This window comes from Ailuropoda melanoleuca, chromosome 1, assembly GCF_002007445.2.
Source record: "Ailuropoda melanoleuca isolate Jingjing chromosome 1, ASM200744v2, whole genome shotgun sequence".
NCBI lineage: Eukaryota > Metazoa > Chordata > Mammalia > Carnivora > Ursidae > Ailuropoda > Ailuropoda melanoleuca.
This window is the reverse complement of record NC_048218.1, coordinates 94,106,261-94,131,619: the sequence shown is the minus strand read 5'-3', so window position 1 is coordinate 94,131,619 and position 25,359 is coordinate 94,106,261. Positions and strand designations below refer to the sequence as shown.

The following is a 25,359-nucleotide window of genomic DNA, read 5'->3' as shown; positions in this document are numbered from 1 at the left end:
TAATTGTTGCAGATAAGAATAATCAATGGTTATGAAAATTAGTGGCCAAAAACATGTTGAGAAATAGGATATTTGCAGTCTTAATATATCTACACACAAGATACTTTTTAAAAAAATGGAGGAGACGGGGGTGCTTGGGTGGCTCAGTTGGTTAAGTGTCTGACTCTTGATTTTGGGTCATGATCTCAGGGTCATGAGATTGAGCCCTGCCTCAGGCTCCGCACTGGGAGTGGATCCTGCTTGGGATTCTCTCTCCCTCTCCCCGTTCCCGGCACCCCACCCCCCACTCATGTGAGTGCATGTGCTCTCTCTCAGAAAAAGAAAAAGAAAGAAAGAAAGAAAGAAAGAAAGAAAGAAAGAAAGAAAGAAAGAAAGAAAGAAAGAAAAAGAAAGAAAGAGAGAGAGAGAAAGAAAGAAAAGAAAGAAAGAAAGAAAGAAAGAAAAGAAAGAAAGAAAGAAAGAAAAAGGAAAAGAAAGAAAGACAGACTAAGGAGACATGACAGCTAAATGCACTGTGAGACCCTGGATAGAACCCAGGACCAGAAAAAGGAAGTGGAATACTTGGAAAATTTGAATAAGGTCTATACATCAGTTAATAGTAACATAGCAAAGTTAAATCTCCTGGTTTTGATGATTGTGCATCAGTTGTAAGTAAAATGTTAACATTTGGGGAAACTTGGTAAACTAGGTAAAGGGTATATGGGAACGCTACTTTTTTTCAATGTCTTTGTAAGACAAAATTATTTCAAATTAAAATTTTAAAATATTTTTTAAAATAAATAAAAAGGCCATAACACTTTTCTGATATTTGAATGACCCTTCATAAAAGAAGCCTAAGAGATAAGGAGGTTTTTTGATCCACACTTGACATAGGAAGGAAATATGTGCCAGCCATTTCAGTGATTTGCTAAAGGATACCCATTATGGATCCGGGTTTCTGTTCGATCCCATTTTTCTCACTATAGCCCCTTTGTTCTCATAACCACTTCACAAGGAAGATGGAGAAGGCATTATTATTCCCACTAAATAGACTTGGAAACAGCAAGAGGAAAAGATTTGCTGCTTAGTGGGTGGTAAAGTTAGAAGTCAAGTTCAAGTCTTCCCACTCTCAATCCAGTCTCTTTTCATTCATCCGTAAAAATAGCTATTTCTCTGTTACTCTCTTTCATTCAACAAGCTTTTGTTTAGAATCTTCTAGTCAAAACCCTACACTGAGAACTATGCATACAGAAGTGTAAATGACTTGTGGGGGCTGACTTCAATGAGCTAGTTACGGAGAAGCAATAGAAGTTAACCAGGGGGAAGGGCTAGCGATATCATTCTAAGCAGGAATTGTAGTAACTCAGCCTCCGAAGATGGCAGCGAGTACAACAGAATTGGCCTTGAACCAGCATCTTTGCAGTCCCATGTATTACTGCTCTGCAAACATTGAGCGTCCATGCACCAGTGAAAGGTCACTTACAGACTATTGAAAAGTAAACTTTAGTTTCTATTTGCTGTGGGGATTGTTTTAGAATCTACTTACATTCTGCTTCACTGGCAAGCTTGAATTAATCTTGCTGCCCGAATATCTCTGTAGTCCCCCTGGCTAGCCTCATCAGTTCGTCTGTGTGGTGCCATCAATCAGATTGTACTAAAGTTATAATGGTTCTGCTAGGAGAAGAGCCAGCCACCAGCTAGACAACTAAAGTCAAGAGAAGACACACCTACCTGGCTTTGGAACTCGTCATAAGCTGTCCTGACACCAGGGCAATGGAAGGCAACTGACCAGAGAACGAGCCAGGCCTCCAATCTTCCCACACTATCCCTGGGTTGAAAATTCATAAGCTGACAGCAGGAGATTCTTTAGTTCCAGTAGTCTTGCTCTAAATTGTGCGCTGTGTGTGTGCGTTTGTGTGTCCGCGAGTGAGCCCTCTAGCTTGCGCATGCGTGGTCTTGACTGCTTTAAAATCCTTAATCTGCTTAAACTGTATGGATTATTTAAGTGGAACATCTCCCCTGTATTTATCTAATCTGACAAAAGATTATACAGTTCAAAGGATCTGAATTTGCCTTTCCTCCATTGGTTTCACACCTGTGTTCTCATTAGCCTATGCAGGGGATGATTTCAACATCATGATGATTTAAGGTGTTAACATTGAAGTTTTATTTGCCACAATTCTGCAAATAACAGTGGCCAAAGTCAGGGAGAATAAGATCAGATGATTAATCCCTGAATGGTGGGTAGTCTTGAATCTTTAGCTTTGGAGTGCCATTGTTTTGATAGCATTCGGGATATATGCATCTGTATTTCAGCAAGATTTAATACTAGTACAGCTCCTGATACACAATTAGTGCAGGTGAACTCTTTGCATGTACAAGAGCCCTCTTCAGTCTAACCCGGAGCAGGGGAAAACAATGCTGCTTCTATGGTTTACTCAGGTATGATTTTTTGTTGTTGTTCTGAGCCTGCCTTCAGGTATTTGAGTAATAGACTTTTGAGATCACAATTTTGTTATAAGTTTGTTCATTGCAAGATTAGCCACTGAGTTGCAACACCTTTAAGTCTTGAAGAGTCCAGATAACAAACTAAACTTTCAGGGGTGGCAATTTCAGTGTGTTAAACTATTCATTGGCCCCAGATTAAAAACTCCGTGGGCCTGTACTTAATGACTGAGGAATTTGCCCAGATTCTCTGTTTAATAAAATTGAAGTCCCAATTGTATCAGCTTCCAAGTGTATCATTAACTGTATTAGTTTAAAAACATTAAGCCATGTTAGGCTTACAAATTTGATTGATGTGTTAGAGTGGAGGAGGGGTGAGTAATACCTGTATTATCTGACTTATGTTTGTCTTTAAATGGTGTGTTATCTTTCAACCAAAATTACTTGATCTACATTAACCCTCTAACACATGTTCTACTGATGTCCTAACTTCATAAGACATTAGAGTGATTTCTGTTGCATAAATGATAGCTTCCATTGCTTATAAAATGTGCTTAGACACACTCAATGATGTCTTCTTCAAACTTATATTGCATTGATTACATCTGGCAGTCCCATATGGTGAAACTTAGTTACAACCCTTCCAATTAAATTATGGTTGGAAACCCACTTCTGGAGTGCAGCTCAGCGATCTACTAAATTCCTCAATGACATTCAGAACATGAAATTATTTTGAGAGAATAAATTTACAGTACAAGTGGGAGCAGAGAAGAAGGTTTTCAATCTGTATTAATTTATTTTTCAAAATTCATTACTTGCACAGTTTACTTTCCAAGCTAATTCTAACCAAAGATGAGTAACGCTGCTTTGGCAAGAGTATGTGCATATAAGATATTTCCATATGTTTTAGAAGAAATACCAAGTTCAGTGCTTACATACGAGTAAGCGCAGTGAAAAATGTTCTGAAGGCAGGTTCTCTAGCACCTGCTCCCTGGCTTGTTCTCAGCTAATGACCTTATAACCTATTTCATGGAGAAAAAGGGACCCATTAAAAATCTTCCACAGTCTCCTGCTACCACAGCTCCCCACCTAAAAAGCATCTGTACCCACATACTTTGCCTTTTCCCCTGTGTCTGTAGATGAATTATCTGTGCTTCTATGTAAGACCACCGCCGACCTGGACACAGGTGCTCATCCTCTCTCCTTGCAGCACCACTTCCGCAGTGCCCTCTCCTGAATCATCAATCCCCCCTCTCTCGCAGCATTGTTACTAGGAGACGAACATCCTGTTTTCTCTTATACCTCAAACAAACAGGCTAACAAAGTAGACCCTTTCCTGACTAGCGTCTATCCAGACTGACAGATTTCTCTGTTCTTCAAAGGGGCTGTCTTTGCTCAGTTCCTAGACCCTCTCTTCCCATTCCTCCATAGCCACCCACTCTCCCCCTCGCCCTCTCCATTCCACCTGAGTTAGCTTCTTGCTGATCTTAGGACCAAACAGACATGCTCCTTCCTCAGGCATGTGCTTTTGCTAATCCCTGGCCTCTGGATCTAGTTATCAGGGGCTTGAAGGGGCTTTCTTGAAGCCTTTGTCCAGAAATCACCTATTCAGTGAAGCCTTCCTCATCTTTTTTATTTAAAACTACAAAATAAAATAAGATGAAAATTGGGAGGCAGACCATAAGAGATGCTGAACTCTAGGAAACAAACTGAAGTTTGCTGGAGGGGAGATGGGAGGGGGGATTGGGTAACTGGGTGATGGGCATTAAGGAGGGTACTTGATGGAATGAGCACCGGGTGCTATATGCAACAGATGAATCACTAAATTCTACCTCTGAAACTAATAAAAAAAAATAAAATAAAACTGCAATAGGCCTCGTCACCCTTTCACTCTCTTATCCCCTTTTGCTGAGTTGTCCCCACCCCCTGCCCCAGGATATTTATCACATTCTAAAATACTATATAACTTATTATATTTTCTAAATAAACTCCATTACAGGGATTTTGGAAGATTCGAGTGTTAACAGGCTAAGTTGATGTAGGTCACCTTTACAAATAAATCCAATGACCCACGACAAGTTGGGGCTGTTGAGGGAAAGCCTCCTGGACTTTGATATCAGCCCTGAGTCTCTACTCACTATTCACAGGGTGGTCTTAGGCTACCTACCCTCTCCGAGTCACCTCATTTTAATTAGCACTCCGCTATGTCTTCCTCCCCCGTTGCTCTCCCTGCTGCACTGTTTTCACCTCAGCTCTACTTAACACAGATCCTTGTGGGTATCTTACCAACTTGGTTTTCACCCTTGAGTACATCACACAATCCCCTGAAATATCTCTTAAGAATACTGGGGCCCATGTCTAGAATTTCTGATTCAAGAGGTTGGTGATGTGTCTCCTAGCCTGCACTTTCCTGCTTTCCTGGGAAATTCTGATGGGCAAGTCCCCAGACCACACACGGGGAAGTGCTGATTGAGAGAAATAGTTTTATTAGCTCCCTTTTTAATACTAGGTTATAAAAACATTTTAGAGTCATGTCATTCTGAAAAAATTATGCTTCCCCAGAAGCCATTTAGTCTGGGACTTTTGCCTCACATTAATGATATTAACTATCCTTAGAGGCTACACGCACACACTATCTAATCCTATGAGATTCTCAGTCTCAAAGTAACTCGCCCCTCTGAGGACATCTTTTGTTGCCTAGTAGAGTAGCTCAATTACAAAAAAATACTTGAGGAGTTTTAAAATGCCAGCCATGTTCATTGCTAAAAAGTGAGGAACATCAAAGAGAAGCACAACCCAGAAAGACAATGGACCAGAAAGCCTTCCTGCCACAGACACTGCAGAGAGCCATCAACAGATGATGCTGACTGCTGCCATTATTAAGCCATGCAGGTTCAAATATGAACGTAATTTCATTTCATTAGCACAATTACGTTAAGGCAAGTAATTTTGAAATACGACATGTTCTGTGATAAGGTCATATACCCACAGAACTATTCCTTAGTAAGTAATCACAAGGTAAGTTAGGTTTTATTCAATTCAGAATTATTGAAGCCTGGAGAATCTGACCTGTGGGTTAAAAAACAAAAGCACACCAATGACAATTTATTATTTGTCTCTTAAACTACAGTCATATCACAGTTAGCTGTGTCCAAGGAGAAATTTGTTTTACCGTACCATTGAGTTTTCCAGACAAATGAAATGTATCTTGGTAAACATCCCAATATTTTGTTTCTGATGGCTTATGGTAGTTTATCAGACGTGTATCAGACATCCCATATGGAGGGATGTACTAAACAGAGTAAGAATTATTTCTGAGATGGCTGAAGGACATCCTCATGAATATCTTACACTGGGTGCTGCAGTAATACCATGATTCTCATAGGAAATGTGCCTATGGTAAATCGTCCTGGGCTTTCAGTCTCTATGTCAGATCTGCATAGTTTTTCATTGACTGTAGAACAACATTTTTTGTGGCTTCTTCCTAAGGTCAGTATGCGGGCTTCCAGCAGCCTTTTTCTCAATTTTTTTTCCTTTTAATTGCTAAAGATAGGGAACCAAACCAAAACAAACATTTATGTTAGGATTGTATATAGAATAAAAGTAAGCATTCTGGAGTAAGGACCAAGGTATGCCCTTCTGAGTCAAGTATACAAGCTTCAATACAAAATGTGTATTTTTAGGGATTTTTATTTTTGACTATTTTTACAAATTTAAAGATTTTGTTTGTTCTAGTTTTTCCATTGCATTCTGGATTACAGAGATCATCTGACGTTGTGATCTTTGTGTGAGATAGAACCATAACACCAATCCTAGAGATTACTGGAGTGTTCTAGAATTTCTAAGAGGTTTACTGTGTTTTTGCCCCATTTTTTTCTGCAAGTCAGATGGCCTGAGCGTCATTTTAAATATTAAGAGTTAAGGCCTTAATATTACTTTTATCAGTCTGATACGTAACTAATGGTACCTCAGTGTAGTTTTACTTTTAAATAATAATTATCAAAGAGTTTGACCACATTTTTCTGTGTTTAAGAGCTTTTTAAATATCTTTTTGATTAAAGATCTATTCATGTCTTTTGCTTAATTTCCATAGGATTTTTGTTGGTTTTATTGATTTATAGAGGTCTTATGTATAAAGTAGGAGAATTATTGTTTTAGCTGTAATTTAAGATTTTTTAGTTTGCCACTTGCGTTTGACTTTACTCAAGTGTTTTTTGCTATAAAGATTTTTTTATTTTTGCCTATAGTTGTATTAATCTTTTCTTTAATGGCTCCCAGTCTTTGTCACACTTAGGCCTTTTGTAATTCAACACTGTATGTGGGTAATACCTCTTTAAATATTTAAACAGTACATATACTTATATACACATACATACACAGATGTAATATACACACATACATATGTATATATATATATGTTTTATGTATGGAAAATATATGTGTATGTGAGTATACTTATATATGAATATATTTGTAAGTTCTCAGGATTTTTCCTTGGAATTTCAAAGCTTCAATTGTCACTTTAAAAGTTTGACCCACCTGGTATTTATTTCAATTTAAAGTACAAAGTACTGGGGCGCCTGGATGGCACAGCGGTTAAGCGTCTGCCTTTGGCTCAGGGCGTGATCCCGGCGTTGTGGGATCGAGTCCCACATCAGGCTCCTCTGCTATGAGCCTGCTTCTTCCTCTCCCACTCCCCCTGCTTGTGTTCCCTCTCTCGCTGGCTGTCTCTATCTCTGTCGAATAAATAAATAAAATTTTTAAAAAATAAAAAATAAAAAAAATAAAGTACAAAGTACTTATCTTCTTTATTTTTTAATATACAGATATTCTGTTCTTCTGACACCAGTTAGCATTTCCTGAATGATCTCTTACTCCACTGATTGGACATGCCAAGTTTTATCATATACTAAATTATATTTCTAACCACCCTCTTCTAATTATTATAGTTTTTAAATGCATTTTAGTGTCTCATCACTATTATTTTTTCCCCAGAATTTTTTGTTTTTTGCTATTCTTGCTTAATTTTTCCTCTGTGAACTTTAGGATGGCTTGTCTAATTTTTAAAGGTTGCTATTTTTATTGAAATTGCACTAAATGTAGAGAGTAATATCTTTATGGTCTTGAATATTCCTATCTATGAATAAGTTGTCCATTTCCATTTATCTTAGTCATTTCCCCCATTGTCTCGTAATACCGTACATGATTTTTAAAGTTTGTTTGTTTCAACCAACATCCAAATAAAGGCCAGGCATTGAAATCTCTTGATATGTCTTTCAAGTCTCTTTGAAGCCACTGGCTTCCTGCCTCCCCAGCCCTCACTGCCCTTTACTCCTGCATTTTATTTGTTGAAACTGAATCAGTTGTACTGTGGAGTTTCCCATGGCCTGGATCTTGCTGACTGTACCCCTATGGTGTTGTTTAACATGTTCATCTGTCCTTATTTTAGGAACAGTGTTACATAAGAAGATGAAACAGTCTCGTCTTTTTTGGTGTCTATTTTTTAGCAGCTTTTCAATTTTTCTTTTATTTAGGTCTTCCTTATTTTTTTCTAAGTATATTCCTAGGGTTTTTAATGATGCAACTCCAATGGAGGGTAGTTAGACAATATTTATCAAAATTACAAGTACTTGTGTCTTTCAGCCTAGCAATTTAACTTCGAGGAACTTATCCTGCAGAGATAATTGCACACCTGTGAAATGATATATTTCCGAAATTAGTCATTACATCATTTTTTTGTAATAGCAAAAGATTGCAATAATCTAAATTCCCATTGGTAGGAGACTAATTAAGTAAATTATGGCATGTCCATACAGTAAAATGCTGTGAAGCTGCTAAAAAAAGTAAATAAAATAAAATAAAATAAGGAAGCTCTTTATGTAATGATAGCAAATAGTTTTCAAGATATGTTGCTAAATGAAAAAATGAGGTTGCAAACCAGTGTATATAGGATGTATATTATGTTATTATTTCTGTAAAAAAGGAAAGGGGAAATATATATACTGTATATACATAAGATATCTCTGGTTGCTAACATTGGTTGGTTCCACCAAGGGAAACTGGCGGACTAAGGAATAGGAGATAGAGGGCCTTCACTATAAGCCTTCTCATATCTTTTGAATTTTGTTGTCTGTGAATGTTTTACCAATTTAGCTTTTTTTAATTAAAAAGCTAAACTATTGTATTGTACTATATAGCAAGTTAAGATCCTAATTAATATATTTTATACTTAAACCCTATTGTAACATTATTTGCCAAAGGTAGGAGCAATACGTTAAAGGAAGTGAGATTTCATCTAAACATTATGAGCTACCTTGCCGGCATGGAAGCCAATCAAACACCGAGATGTCCCACATACACATACATGCACAAACACAAAGCTTACATACACACAGGAATTTAAGCACAGTCAGTCTTATGGAGGGAATTCCCACATTCAATATGAGAAGTGGATCAAGTGACCTCTAAATCCCATCCAACTGGGACAGCAAAGCATAGTAAAAATAGCATAGGGTGGGGTGGGGTGTGCCTGGGTGGCTGGTTGTGTAAGCCATTGACTCTTGATTTTGGCTCAAGTGATGATATCAGGGTCCCAAGATTGAGCCCCACATCGGGCTCTGGCTCATCACAGAGTCTGCTTGTCCTTCTCCCTCACCTTCTGCCCCTCCCCCTGCTCTCTCTCTCTCTCAAATAAATAAAATCTTTAAAAAAAAAAAGTAGAATGGGATTTGAAGCCTTCAGATAGAAGCTCAGATCCCCTTTGCATTCCTTAGTAAGCCGTGAGAACATGGTAAAATATCTTAAACTCACTAAGTTTCAGTTTCTTAATCTGCAAAATGAGGTTACCTTCTAGCTTGTTATGAGGATTAGCAATAATTTGTTATTATGTATAGATGACTAGTCCATTATAGGATTTTAGCCCTAGAAGTCCCTGAATTAATTGGTCGCTGGGGAGAAAACCAAGGTAAGAGGATCTATTTTATATGAAAAATTTCTCTTTTCATTTCAAAACTTAGATAGTCCTAGCATGTTCTTGAATTTTATTAACAATCCCCTAGTCCTCAAGCTCTCAGACTCTCACTTGTAGACTCTCAGGCAATACTAGAAGTGAGAAAATATGACAGCATATTCCATCCTATTTGAGTAGCCTCTCTTGAGCTTAACTCAAGTTGAGCTTTGACTCTCATTGTTTTTCTTATGGGGACTATAACTGTATATTTAAAAGACAGATCTATAGATCTGTTTCAGCATAAAAGCTATAAAGCTCATAACAACCTGAGGCCCAGCCTTCCGTCATTCTCTGCAGGGCCAATTATCTGTACGTATTTTTTTAAAAGTCAACTTGAGAGAACGATTTCATTTTATCCTAATTTACTTACAGACAAGTCATTCGCAAGAAAGACCCTGACACATACCTTGGAGTCCTAAAAATATTCTCTGAAATTTCTCTGACACACCTAGCTTTAACTTTCAATAATGCTCAAGACGTGTAAGAAGCAGCCCCCCAGTGAACAAAATGAAAAACCCACATGCTTGCCTGCATTTCACTGTGATGCTTCTGTGATCTTTCGGTGGTTAACTAAGGAGACGGACACATCCTCACTGGGTGCTAGGGCAGAGAGTGCTAGTACTCAGCATGAGAGCCATGGAATATCCTTCCCATTTTACCCACCCAATGATGGGAAAAGCCTTGAGCTGCTCTGTAAGGAGTTGATAAGGGACAATTTCTTGTCGGTGAGGATCGTTAAACTTAGAAGACAGTCAGAAGAAAATAATTAGATCCGTGTCTCTCCAGATCTCTGATAATGAAAGCGGTTGCTTACTAGTCAAATTGCTTGAAATGTGCAGAAGTGCACTATCTCCCCAAACTACTACGACGACTACTACTTCTCTCTCTCCTTTTTTTTTCCTATCTAACATTAACACTGGCTTATTTCCTTAATTCATCTTTCTACAGACTTCCTAAAGCTGCTACCATATTGTAAATGTGGTTCTGAAAATTACAGGGAAATACTTTCATGGAGCCTTTTTATATCTACTTAATGTTTTACTTGTTTGCCCACACTCTGAAATAAAAATTACAAGTTGCCTTTTCAGACACTGACAGTGATGAACAGGAAGAGGAAACCAAACTTTTTTTTTTTTTTTTAGAAATCCCCCTATTACAATGTGTGTGGCAGGTTTATAAATAGAGTTAACAGGTGGGTATTTTCAGGTAACATTAATACAACATTAGTCAATATCAAGGTAATTTTGTATTTTTTGTTTATAGGAGTATTAAAAAAACAAAGCAGTAGGGGCGCCTGGGTGGCACAGCGGTTAAGCGTCTGCCTTCCGCTCAGGGCGTGATCCCGGAGTCCTGGGATCGAGCCCCACATCAGGCTCCTCCTCTAGGAGCCTGCTTCTTCCTCTCCCACTCCCCCTGCTTGTGCCCTCTCTCGCTGGCTGTCTCTATCTCTGTCAGATAAATAAAATCTTTAAAAAAAAAAAAAACAACAAAGCAGTAAAATTATCTTTTGACACATTCTTTCTCACTTTCATTTTCCCCATAGTAGTCCTGCAAAAGACTGTCTAGAAAATAATGTAGGTAACTTAATTTCCCCAGGGTACAGTAAGTAAGCCACAAGTATTTTTTTGTTTTTTCTTTTAAAGAAAGAGCCACCTAATTTAGGTTGGTGTTTTGTGTCAGAGAGATCTTTCTGTCAGTATCTAGCATTTCTAGCACAAGGTGAAAAGAATTTTAAGAGAAAATCATAAGTTTTTTCAGATTTCTTAACTAGTATGCATTTTAAAAATGTGAGATATGATGACTTTTCAAAATACTGAAATAACTATGAAATAAAAGGTAGCAAAACGGGGGTGCCTGGGTGGCTCGGTCGTTAAGTGTCTGCCTTCGGCTCAGGTCATGATCCCGGCGTTCTGGGATCGAGTCCCACATCGAGCCCCACATTGGGCTCCCTGCTCAGCAGGAAGCCTGCTTCTTCCTCTCCCACTCCCCCTGCTTGTGTTTCCTCTTGCTGCCTCTCTCTCTCTCTGTCAAATAAATAAATAAAACTTAATTAAAAAAAAGGTAGCAAAACAGCATACAAAAGTTCTAATCTTCGGCCTGATACATAGTACATTCTCACTAAATAGGTTGAAACATATGAACATGCCAACATTTGACCGCTTTGACTTATAAAAATGGCAATTTCACAAAATTTGGCCTAATGTTAATATCCTTCTATAATCATCTTGGTGTCAGAAACCCATGAGTCTAGAGGCATGTGGGTGGCTCAGCCAGTTAAGCGTCTGTCTTTGGCTCAGATCATGATCTCGGCGTCCTGGGATGGAGCCCCACCCTGGGCTCTGTGCTCAGTGGGAAGTCTGCTTCTCCCTCTGCCCCTTTCCCTGCTCATGCTCTCTCACTCTCTTTCTCTTTCTCTCAAATACATTAAATAAAATTTAAAAAAGAGAGAGAGAAAAAGAAACCTGTGGGCCTACACCATTTAACCAAAAGAGTACTTGGATCTTGGGAATATTATAGTTATTAGCCAAGATAAGAAAACAGATTTGTGTGGTGTCAATAGACACTGAAGCGAAATGAAACTACGCATTTCACCCCAGGAGAGTTTAGAGATGTCCTCAAGCCCTCATATGTATTCTTATAAAATAAGGCAAGATGTTAAAGCTAAAAGAGAAAAATAACAACAGCTGTAAGGGCTCTTAAAGCTAAGACAGTAAAATAGTGGGGAGAGCTGGAGAATTCAAAAAAGAAAGACAAGGCAGAAACACTATAAATATAACCCAAATAGAATTTAATATAAATACAAATATAAATGCCTTATATCTGTGCTATTTTGGTGTGTATGGCCAACGGCCCTAACTACTACTGTCCTTGGTTAAGATATAATCACATTACAATACTGTATTTACAGTTCTGACTGTACATCATAAAGACAGGCTTAAAACTGGCTTTGAATGCTCTGAAAGCCTGCCTGTGAGAATTTTTTCTTTAAATAATTTCTCTGGATATATTACCTCCTTCCCCAGCCCTTCAAGATATACTCAAGCATTAGCAAATGAGTGGAGGGTAAGTTAGGCTAGTGTTGAGAAGCAACCTTACATCTGAGTATTTTCAGGGACATAGCTGGCTTTTAAAAACTTTATTGAAAAAATTAATAAAAACTTTATTACACAAGCAATATTTCAATATTGAGAAATTAGAAAATCCAATATTTTTAAAGCTCTGAATAAAAAGCTGGACATCTCTTTAAGGAATGCATACCTGACACATGAAGGAAAACACCGCAAAAGCATATCTCTTGCATCATCCTGTTACCTTCCGTATCCCTAGCACCTAGTACAGGGCCTGGTATGTAGTTGGCAAGAATAAGTAGTTATTGAATGAATGAATGAATGAATGAATGAATGAATGAATGAATGAATGAGTGAATGATTGAGTGAATTAAATTCTGGGTATTGCATTCACATTTAAAATTTATGGGTTTTTTTTTTAACATCTATAGTAGCTCATTAAGAATCCTTTCTGTACAAGAAGTTGTTCAGTACAGATGACTCAGTTTTCTCACCTATAAAATGAGGGTCTGGTCAAGGTGTTCTCAGCAGGAACATTCTGCAGTCTTTTAAACAGCTAAACCCTAGGCTGGGTAAGAGCAATCAGCAGGGATTTCTTAAAGCATTAATGGGTAAGGTAAGACCATTAATGCCTGGCTTAGTTCCCAAATGGCCTTGAGCCACACATGACCTTGATTGATGATGACTTTTTAACCCATCTCTTTGAAACTGCTCCCTGAATCTTGCCTTAGGGCTTGTGTGTCACTTGTTCAGCTCTCCTGACAGCATTCCAAAGGAAGTCATTCATTGGCAAGGACAAAGTCTCCCTGCTTGTGCCAAACAGAATTATTCATTACCATTTTATGGAAAGCCCAAGTCACATTTCCAGGAGGGCTGGGATCTGCCAGCTCACTGATGCTCGTTGGCATTGACTTTATTTTCCCTGGTAGTTACCTGCGTTAATCAAAAGCCTTTGGAATTCCAAATGGAGCCTCTTTATCGAGATCTCTTGATGAAAAGGAATATGTTTATAAACAAAACATCTTATGTAAGGAGAGATAGAAAAATTAGTAGTATGAACTACTAACTCCATAAAACATCTCCCCTTACATAAGATGTTTTATGGAGTTCATACTACTAATTTTTCTGTTTTTGTTTTAAACACTTGTATTTGGTCACGAACCAATGCTATGAAGAGTAGATCTATTTGGACTACTTCAAGCTCTGCATTGTCAAATATGGTAACCACGAGCCACATATGGCTATTAAAATTGATTAAAATTAAATAAAATTAAAATACATGTTTCTCAGGTGTATTGGCCACACTACAAATACCCAATAGCCACAAGTGGCAAATGGCTCCCTTATTGGACAAGTACACATATATAATATTTATGTCATTGCATGAAGTTCTGTTGGACTGTATTTTTCTAACTTTTTGAAGGACACACAATAATTGAGTATTTTGGGTTTTGATTTTAGAAATTTGTTATGGCCTAACATGGGAAAATGTTTGACTAGAGACTTACTTATTCATCATCTGTTTATTAAGTCAAACAATTTCCCAAGAGGTTATCTTTGCTGTGAAATGTTCTTGAAAGTTTATAACCCTTATCTCCCACTAGTTAGAGGATGTTTGGCACCAAAAATCTCCAAAGCTCCTTGGAAGAAAGGAACTCTTGTGAGTCATGGTCCATCTTCATTCCAATTAACCTCCCTCTCGTTGCTGAGGAATTCAGACTTAATATATTTATATTTACCAAAGCACTTTAAAAATTCTGGGGGAGTTTTAGTACATCTTCCCTTGGTTATTTCTCAACATTTCCAGGACTGATTAGTCCCTAAATAGACTCTTCCAGGCCTAAACTTCCTCTTGGATGCATGCAAAATCCCAAGAATTTTAGACCTGTAGCATAGCCAGCTCGGTGCCAGCTGCTATGTGATCCATAGTTGCAAGCCACAGAGTTCTAGTAAATCATTTTGGGGACCAGTGATATAGCACTAATTCAACCAATAACAAGGAATATTCAGTGAATAGGAAAAGACTAATATTCCAGTTCCTTCCTGCTCTGATTGTTGGATTATCCCATGAAAATAAACATTTTTTGAAAGAAAAATTTCTAACTATAAGGATTTTTAAAATTAAAGGATAATTATTTTTGAAAGGTTATAATCTTGACTCTCAAACAAATATAAAATGAACAGATATCAAAGATTTTATTTAGCTCATTAACTAAAGAGAGAATCAGTAAGCTGTTACAACCAATTCATTAGAGAATCCAAAAAGCAGATGAATATATAAACTCATGAGAAATTCTATGGACTATGAGAAACAAACTGAGGGCCTCAGAGGGGAGGGGGGTGGGGGAATGGGATAGACTGGTGATGGGTAGTAAGGAGGGCATGTATTGCATGGTGCACTGGGTGTTATATGCAACTAATGAATCATCGAACTTTACATTGGAAACCGGGGATGTACTGTATGGTGACTAACATAATATAATAAAAAAACATTTAAAAAAAAACCCCATGAGAAATACTGAAATACATTTGCTTAATAGATGCAGAACTGGTCAATATCCACAGGGCAATAATCAATTGCATTCAATCATACACGTACTCTGTGCATTTTTATAGACAAAAATCATTTGCATCACTATCAATTATCTTCAACTTAGAGAACTATGAAGTTGTTCAAAGATGATGAAGGGCCCAAAACTCGTAATCAGATTCACTGGAAGGGTATGTTCTAGATAATTCATAGTCTTCCATTGAAGACATGCAGTAATCATCTGGGTCCATTTGCAAGTCTTTTCATAATTTTTTTCTGGTAAATTACATATCTGTAGCTTACTCTCTCCATAGTTCTGTCCCTTTGATTTACCTGGCCATTTACTCCTTGTTTGAAAGATACCAGGTAAGATTTCCTTTTTGCTTGATGCAATAGAACAGGGAAAAGAACATAAAGATGTGTTTTTTTGCAAAATGTAAGAGAGTATGGAAAGAATCACAGGCTAGATAGCTGAGGGGAGAAGCAAAAGAAAGAGAAAAAGATGGAAGGATCATAATTTCATAGATGTCGTGATTACAGAATTAAACCTCCTGCACTCCTTATTTCCTTGGTTCTGGTCCCTTGGTTTTTAAAATACATCGCAATTGAAGCAGTGTTTTCTTTTTAAGGAGAAAGAACATTTTAAGGAGAAAAATGTACAGTTCTTTTTAAAATATAGCACAATGAAGTATATTTATATGCTAGCATATTATGCCCTTAATAACTAAGATTTTAAGTCTGAGCCTTCCTCTCATCCTTCTGAATCACTTCTGGCCATTGTTTATCCGGCACATGACATGATACTTTTCATAATCCATTTTCTGATCAAAACTTTCAGCACCTTTGTGATTGAAAATATAATCTTAAGACATTTCAAAAACCACTGGTGCATTCTCTCCATATCCATTTGATTATTTGATTACTCCATCTCCACACCCCTCCACACTTTTCTATAGCTAATTGGAAAGTTATCAAGAAACTACTGACAGCCTACTACCTGAGCAATAGTCCTTCACAAAGCACGCATGGATCATTTGCCTTTCCTGGGTTTGAAAACACTGTGATTTATATTGAGAGATTTGGCAAGTTCTTATGCCTCTAATTGGGCTCCTTGGCATCCAACAAACAGTTCTTTTGTATATATCCCAAGGACAAGAGATATAGATCCTTGCACAAATTCATTTACATACATGGGTCTTATATTCGTGGATCCTTTGTAAAACACTCGGTTGTTGTGTTACAAGAAAATCAGTAGGTTCATTTCTCGAGTGATAAATGCTTGCATCACTTACAGTAAACTTACATCCTCCCCTCTGTTCACTGCGTCCGTGGCCCTTTTTCTTTTTCATGCTGCCATACAGTGCTATTGAGGACAGCTCTGGGTCCAAGTTTAAGCAAAAGTTTGACTGTGGGAGGCACACCAATGAAAAAAAGTGGATTGAGGAAACAAGGATAAACAAGTAGCCAGAAGTTTACACTCTTCTGTCTCTGACGCTTACACATGAAACGAGCACACTACAGCTTGTATCTCTGAGGATTGACTGGTTTCTTTGGACATTGATCATAAGATTTATTCTAATTTCCAAAAAGTTAAAATTGGGGGTGGGGAGAAGCACTATACACATTGCCATTGAAGAAATTTGCTAAATTACAGGTTGGTATAATACAGACTGTTTCACAAGGTCATGACTCCTTTTTTGTTTCTCCCCACAAGATACTATTTGTTTGAGAGAGAGATCACAAGCAAGGGGAGGGGCAGAGGGAGAAGCCGCTCACTTCCTGAGCAGGGAGCCCACTGCAGGGCTTGATCCCAGGACCCTGGGATCATGACCTGAGCCCAAGGCAGATGCTCAACCAACTGAGCCACCCAGGCATCCCAGTCATGACTCCTTTTTTGTGTGTGACAAATTCTTTGACAAATTTTCCAGCTTCACTGCTGCTGACCTAGGTCAACCCTTTCTCTTAGTAAATCAGAGAACAAACGTCTGGAGACCAACCTGTTCCAGATTTCACCAAGTGAACTAGTACTAACTAAACTTAGAGCAGTAGTTTCCAAACACTAAGTGCCAAGCCATGGGGTGGCGGGGTGGGGGGAGCGGAAGAAGATAGAAAAAGTAGTGAAACCACGAATTCAAACATATCCACTCTGAAGAACTGACTTCTTTTCATCACAAAATGTTCATTCTTTTATGTGATTGTAAGAGGCATTATTTTTGTTAAACTGTTTAGTCCCCATCCCAATGTATTAACTTAATAAAAATAAAAATTTACCAACCTTATATTGGTTCCCTCAATTAAAAAAATAACTACATGCAAAATTCTGAGAATTAATACGCCAGAGTGCTTCAAGATAATGTTCTTTGCTTTAGGCATTTTTTCCTTAGTTATTTTCTATGGCTGTTTGTTGTTGTTGTTGTTGTTGTTGGAGTAAGGATCTTCCTCAGCCATGTTTTTTCACCTTCTAAAGAACACCTTTCTTTTTTACTTAGTTCACAATTATGGAGCCATTTTTTTTACATTTCAAATAATTGAGCTATCCAAAAAAAGCAACAAGTTGCATTTATGAATATCAATCTTTCTGTAAATAAGAATAACTATTAAGAAAGGTTTTTTTTTGTCTTTCTTATTGTGCTAGATTTCCACTCTGTGATTACTCACACCTCAATTATAAGATTTAATTCCCTGACCTGTTTGAATGAAGTGTTTGCCAAAGCAGATTACTCACATACACATGCCCCCAACCTATCGTACCACTAGCAACATAAAGGAGAGATGCAAGAGTTAATGGCGATTTATTCGTAGCTCAGCTATTCTGGCTTTTCTAGCACAACAGCCCAATCTACTACTATTTTGGTACTGAGGCCCCTTGCTTTTATGTAAAGGCCTTTTACTCGGTAGCTTGAAAATAATGAATCTACAAAGTAATGCTCCATGTGAGAGTAATTCATTTTAGAATGTGTTAATTATTATGACTGATGGTGGGGCCCTGGCATTTTGTAGACTGATGTTAAGACAGTAACGTCTGGGTAGCACCTTTTGTGATTTTTCAAGGTGGTGCGCTTGTCTGTTAATGCATCCCATGTCCAGCCATCGCGTTATGCCAGCACTGGTGACAGTGCCACTTTGTCAGACTGGAAAGATGGTCTCAGACACAATAAGGAAACACTTTATCAAAGGGAATAAAAAATGGAAATGAGCTACTACCTGTGGACTACGATTAAATTAGCTTCGAGAATTGAGGGGTTGCCTCTGCTCTTGCTGTTCCTCCCTATGCAGCATTTGTGAGCCTTTACATCTCGAGCTATATTCATTCAACAAATATTTGGTACCTACGATGTGTAATGCACTAAGTGCTTATTCTCTTTTAAGATAGACAAAGAGGAATGCACTTCTATCTGTGTCTTCAAAAAGCCGAGGAGATGAGCTGACTCGTGTACAGAATTATCCGTAATAGAAGGAAGCAGTGGTATGTGCTGTTGGAGAGGTAGAGATAAAATGTGCCAACATTTCAGAGGAGGGGAAGATTGCTGTTGTAACTGAAGAACCAGGAGGGTATTCATGAAGGAAATAGAAGTGGAGCAGAACCTTGAGGAGTGGTTAGGATTTGAACATATGGAACCAGGTTGAAGTAGTTCCAGACAGAGAACGACACAAGCCAGCAACAGGAGACAGAAATTCTGGGATATGTATTGCAAAAAGGAGTCTGGCTTGAATTGCAGGATCCCTGAAGGAAGGGGACTAGTGGTAGAAAGATGTTGGATCACAGTACAGTGAGACTAAAGATTTGGGGCTTTACTCTGGAGGCATGAGGAAGATTGTGAGGCTTTGTAAATATAGGAATACCTGTTCATGACGGTACATCAAAACAATTCATCCAGAGCCTATGCCTCCTTTGGATTGAAGAGGGCAGTAACGTGGGCTTCCGAGAATGGATGGAAGTCATTGGTGGAGTCCATGAGGATGAATTAAGAGGGAGAACTGCCACTATGGCTATGGGAGTGGTCATGGGTTAATGGATAGAAGAAGTGTCAGGAACACAGTATGGAATAAGTGTTGACAGCTCATTGAACGTAAGGGAAAGAGAGGTGCAGAGGAGTCAAAGACTTTGATGTTTTAAGAAAGAAAGGAAAAAAAAAAAAGAATAGGTATGACAGAGTCCTGTTTGAGCCACCTTGAATTTGAAGTGCTGGCAAGAGTCAAAGATTAAGACAATCCCAAAACAATTTGCAATGCACATTAGGAATTAAGATAAAAGGAAAGCCAGAGCTAGAATTTTACTTACTGGGGAATTATATGAACAGGGATACTAGTTGAAGTATCTTTGTTTTGAGAGAAGTTCACCAGCAGGCACAAGAAGAGCAGTACACAGAAGTGGGCCAGGAGTAGATCCCTGGAGAGCACTCCCCACTTACAAGGTAGAAGAAGGAAAGGAAATCTTCCCTTCTCCCCAGAAGAACAATGCTCAGAAGGAGTAGTCAGAGGCAGCAGGGGTGAAGGGGCCAGCGCCCAGGGGTGGGGTAGTTAAGATCAGAAAGGCGGGACCAATCTGGCAGAAGCCATTTTTTTCCTGCACACTGGAAATTTTGCCTTTAAAAGAGGGAAAGATCACTTAACTATAGATAAAATGTGTGTTTCCAGAACAGAGTTCTTTAATTCTTGACTGAAGAGTTTCCTGATGTAACTCGCTCCCACCATTCAGAGCCATACCGCTTCTATTCCTAGCAGAGCGTGTAAATCATGGCCTGCTGGGGCTTGCTGCCCTGGGAGGAGCCCTCTCTCAGACAAACGGTGTTCTTTCCAGGAGTCTACCAGAAGCCTGAAGATACATTTAGTGCTTTTGACATCTCTTTCCCCCAATAAGGAAACACAGCAGAGCTGCAGGTCCACCAAACACTGCTTCTTCCTGCGTCTGGACCATCTGCTACAGACCAGGGGTTCCTAACCTGAGCCCAGCAGTTACCTCCGCCAGTGAAAGCAATGTTCTGTTAGCCACATGCATGCGTTTTCTGAAGAGAGTGCTTATGCTTCTCCTGATTCTTAAAAGAATCTGTTTTCTTAAAAAGAGAAGAACCATTATAATAGATTACATGTTCTTGTACAATGCTGTGAGTGTCTTGAGGACAAGATCCCGTGCTTATACATTCTGGTATCTTCATGGTACCTCTTTCAATCTTGGCTGAATGAATGGCATTTCATAGTGCTATGTTAGATGTGCCAACAGGAAGGATAAAATACTCATTTTGGCTCTAAGCCTCTTCCTTGACTTAACAAATATACAGACCTAGGAAACATATCCTCTAATGATAATGCTTTTTGTTAGTATACTTGTAGCTTAAAATGAGTTCTTCAAACACACACTGTTTCATTTACGTGTTCAATAACTGTGTGGAGTTGAGACTGGCATCTTCATTTCGTGAATGAGGAACCTAAGACTGAGAGAAGGCCTGCGATTTGCCGAAGGTCATACATAATGTGCTAGCTTATTTATCTCATGGCACATTCATTTGTAAATAAAAATGCTGATGAATATGATAGACTTGGCCTTGTTTTTCTAGAATGCTTGTTGGTTGGCAATAGGCTGGCTTTTGTTTTATATGAATGACACCTTTTTGTTAACCTAAAACTTGATACTCATGTGAAAAGCAATGGTTTCCAAAGAGCCATGTTCCTGAATGACGGGTAGATGCCACTATCATCCAGCGACTTCAACTTCATGGGCTTTTACTAGGTAACATCAAGCGAAAGTAATGAGGCCCGGCTTTGGGTCTTTGCGGGTATGTCCGACAGTGGGAGAGTGTCAGGATTAAGAGCATGGGCCTCTGAGTCGGACTTGCATTTCTGCGTTCTAATAACCAGTGTTACATCCTAAGTATTAAATACCAGCTCTATCTTAGGGTCTCTTTCAACCTAGAAGGGTAACTGCTAAATTTCCATCTGAATCTAGAGATTGAGAAAGTTCCCCTATTCTGCTTCCCCCTTTTCCTGGGGTCCTCTGGAGCCCAGAAGGAGGAGAGACTGCCAAGGTGGCCTCCCACCGATGGCCCCAGTCCGCAGGCTGGCTGGCTGGCAGCTGTGTTCCCTGCCCCGGGGGTTCAGTCCCAGCGCTGCGTGCATCACAGACCCAGTTCTGCAGCAGTGCGCTTGCTCTCCCACAGGCAGCCACCCTTGTCTCCCACAGCGTGGGGTGTGAGTCCATATTTACATACAGGCTGAGCCTTACCTTCCTGAACAAAGGAGAGTGATCTACACCTTAAAACAAAAGCAGAGGGATAAACAGCAGTGCTTGGAGTTGCTCAGACAAAAAAAAAAAAAAAAAACCAAAACTGATACCTAAAACTGCTCCCTAAAATGTGAAGGACTTACAAATGAGTAAGCAGTTGTCTGGAAGTTGGAAGTAAAAACACTACAGAGCAAGGAGGACATTCTGACTCAAAGCCCTGTTAGAAACACCTTGCTTTTAAGTAAAATGTGTATGTATGCCTCCTGTTAACTGAGTAAAGGGGACCATTAATGCTCCATGCTCACTGAAGTATGATTTTCCAAATGTGTTCACGCAGTATCACTTTACATGCTGTTTTCATGATAATTTTTTTTTTTCTTGAAGGTCATGAACAACTAATCCACTTAATTGTTTGACTAGGCAGTTCAGCTTTTAGATGCCTGCAGTGACAAAGAGGGAGAATACAAGGAAAAAGGGAATTCTGTCCCAACTGGGTGCCTGTCAGTGTGTGCTGTATGTGGGGAGACAGGGCTTCTGGAACACTGGTGTGCCAGGAGGAAGAAATATTATCCAGAGATGTCTGGGCATTGACACTTTCTCTTCCAAAGAGAAAATGGTTCAAGAACCAGATAAATCTGATATTTAGATATATTCATTGAAACAGAAGCATCCATGGGCTGATATAAGCTGAAATGGTAATATCAGCCTGAGTATAAAAGGACAGTGTGCTAGAAGGCTCCTCCCTGCCCAGAGATTACCACTGGGAGCAGCAGCCCATAGGGAGCAGCCGCGGAGGGGAAAAGTGCACAAGGACGCGCTGAGCCTGCCTCTTCTCTGGGTTACCACTTCCTGTGGGTTCTGCAGCTGGGCCTGCATAAACTGGGGCTGGTGGCAGGTGTGTGTCTGAGCTTTTCCTGCCAGTTGGCAACCCAGTTGCATGGTGCATTAATTTTATAAATTATAGTAAATGGGTAGAGCGACATTTTTAAATGCCTGACTTCACTAGTTCATCTTAAACCCTGTAAATACCTTTTGGTTTCTATTATTGTTTTCCTGGACCTATGTAGTTAAGTGTAAGCTAGAGTAAATTGTTTCAAAATCATGACCAAAATACATAGGGTGAAGATATGAAAAACTGATACATTCACCTCACCAAACATGGTCTATAATTTTCCATTATATACGTAGCTATACACACTCTTAAGTCCATGAAGGTGGGGACCAGGGCTACCTTGTTCCTGGAAATAACCTCAGAATTTAGCAATGTTATTTGTTCATTTGACTATTAGTTGCCTTTTTAAAAATAGTATCTTCCAACATATCCTTTAAAGGGGCTTTTGTTAGGAAATAGTAACAAAGTAAATGTTTAGAAACTCCGTTTGCTTTACAACTTTGCCAAGAAATAATTCTTATTTTTATTTTTTTGCCTTTGACTCCATTCTCAGAGATAATTAATGATTAATATGGAAATTACTGTTTTCTAGGCTTGAGCTCTCCCAACATGGCTTTCCTTGGACTCTTCTCTTTGCTGGTTCTGCAAAGTCTGGCTTTAGGGGCCACTTTCCCCGATGAAACCATTGCTGAGCTGTCAGTGAATATGTATAACCATCTTCGAGCCACTGGGGAAGATGAAAATATTCTTTTCTCTCCACTGAGTGTTACCTTCGCTATAGGAATGATGGAACTTGGGGCCCAAGGGTCTACCCTGAAGGAAATCCGTCATTCAATGGGATATGACAGCCTGAAAAATGGTAAGTGTGCTGAAGTTTAATTTTTCAAGGTGGTTTGACTTTAACATTCAACTCAGTTATGTTGTCTTGGGCCATAGGTAGCAATACTCACACAATGTGAGACAGTGATCTCATTGAGGTGGTATGGCTAGGAGAACCATTAGGAAACCCAAGAAATGTATTAATTCCTGGCTGCATCCTTAGCTGAGTTAATCTAAGAAACTTATAGATTTTATTTATTATTATTATTTAAATAAGCCTCAATGTGGATAAATAAAAGCAAGCATGGTTCTTACTGATTTTCCAGTCTAGAGGGAGAGGCATGTGTCAATCAATTATCAAATAAATAAATGAAAATTTACAACTGTGGTAACTGCTATGAAGAAAAGCAACATGATTCTCTAAGAATATCAGAAATTTTTGCTTAAAGCCAATTGTATCTTCATTTTTTAAGTAACATCCAGTAATTTTTTTGAAATGTTTTATTATTATGAAAATGTTATGTATTGGGGAAAGTTTTTAGCCAAAAGGTGTTTTGTAATCATTTTGACGTGATGCATGATTTCTATTGTAATGTTTTTAATATACATGAGAATCGACTCATTAAAAAGTTAAGAACTCCCTGATTTCTAAGGGACTTTTCTAGTTATAAGGCAAAAAAAGCCCAGTGAAAGTAAAATTTCAAGGAATATTTTGATTTTTAAATTAGGTAATTAAGCTTAATTCTTATTCCTGTTAAATATAAAATGAAGACCAATTTAATGAGAATAACCTAAGTACTTTGAAAGGAGACAACCAAAAAATCTCTATAGATTCTACTGAGACATCAGTTAAAACGAAAAATAATACCAGTGTAGAATACTCAAAGTTAATTTGAAAATCTAGAAATGGCACAAATATTGGAACCTGCTAGTCATGTCGATGTGGGGAAAAAACTAGTGCTCTTCCCTTGGGCTCCTGTCTCATCAGTCTCCCTTGCTGTGTTTTACTGCTTCACGGTGGTCATTCACTGTCTTTGTTCCACTAATAAACTTATTGTTTGTCATTTTGCAGGTGACGAATTTTCCTTCTTAAAGGATTTTTCTAGCATGGTAACTGCTAAAGAGAGCCAGTATGTCATGAAAATTGCCAATTCCCTCTTTGTGCAAAATGGATTTCATGTCAATGAGGAATTTTTGCAAATGCTGAAAAAATACTTTAAAGCAGAAGTAAATCATGTGGACTTCAGTCAAAATATAGCTGTGGCCAACCATATTAATAAGTGGGTGGAGAATAACACAAATAGTACGTCATTTGGTTCCTTTCTTTCTCTAGTAGCTTAGTTTTAACTCTCCTCTACTTCTGAAATTGTCTCTTCACTCCATTTGAATTTTTGAATGTTAGCATTTAGTTGAGTATCTAATAATTATTTTGTATAAATTAGTCTTTTTAGAGGCATTGCTTATGAATAAACATTTTTAAAAAAGATTTTATGTATTTATTTGACAGAGAGAGAGACAGAGAGAGAGGGAACACAAGCAGGGGGAGTGGCAGAGGGAGAAGCAGGGTTCCCGCTGAGCAGGGAACCCGATGTGGGGCTTGATCCCAGGACCCTGGGATCATGACCTGAGCTGAAATCAGATGCTTAACAAATGAGCCACCCAGGCGCACCATGAATAAACATTTTTGAAAGAACTTAAATGTTTTGGCATGTGAAGAATCTTGGCACTATGATAAATCAGTCTGAAATCTGTCTCTTCAATCATGGTTTTCCTCTGCATGGTAATCTTAACTACTGTATGGGATTTTGGTTGCACTGACTTATTTAAGAAGTTAGATACCAGTTAGGATGGCAATTGGTGGGCCTCTTAAAAATATACTTAAGATAGAATTAAGAGTTAAAAATCAGAGTTGGGCTTTTTTTTTTTTTATAAAGATTTTATTTATTAATTTGAGAGAGAGAGAGAGACAGAGTGAGCACAAGCGGGGGAGAGGGAGACACAGACTCCCTATTGAGGTGGGAGCCTGACGCAGGGCTCAATCCCAGGACCTGGAGATCATGACCTGAACTGAAGTCAGACGCTTAACCATCTTAACCTTCTGAACTACCCAGGCCAGCCGCCCCCAGAGTTGGGCTTTTAAACGACAGAACTTGATTGGTAATCAAAAAAATTGTATAGGATTTCTTAAAAAAAAAAAAAAAAAAAAAGAGAGCAGCCCATTTTAAGCCCAAGTAAGTGGAGAATTAAAAGAGACACATTTATTTTCAAATTTATTTCTAATCTTGGGGTACTTGACTGGCTTGGTTGGTTCAGCATGTGACACTTGATCTTGGAGCTGTGAATTTGAACCCCACATTGGGTGTAAAAAAATAAAATCTTTTAAAAATAAATAAAATT

General features: G+C 38.5%; 1 protein-coding gene across 3 annotated transcripts in view; it reads left to right on the top strand.

Moving 5' to 3' along the window:
- Positions 1 to 25,359, top strand: part of SERPINI1 (serpin family I member 1) — a 71,436-nt gene that overhangs the window by 20,845 nt on the left and 25,232 nt on the right. For all 3 annotated transcript variants that reach the window (XM_034663406.1, XM_034663410.1, XM_002917420.4), the window contains 2 exons: positions 22,736 to 23,002; positions 24,035 to 24,265. In XM_034663406.1, the coding sequence (XP_034519297.1) occupies positions 22,753 to 23,002; positions 24,035 to 24,265 (481 nt within the window). In that variant the 5' untranslated portion in view covers positions 22,736 to 22,752. The remainder of the gene's footprint in view (positions 1 to 22,735; positions 23,003 to 24,034; positions 24,266 to 25,359) is intronic.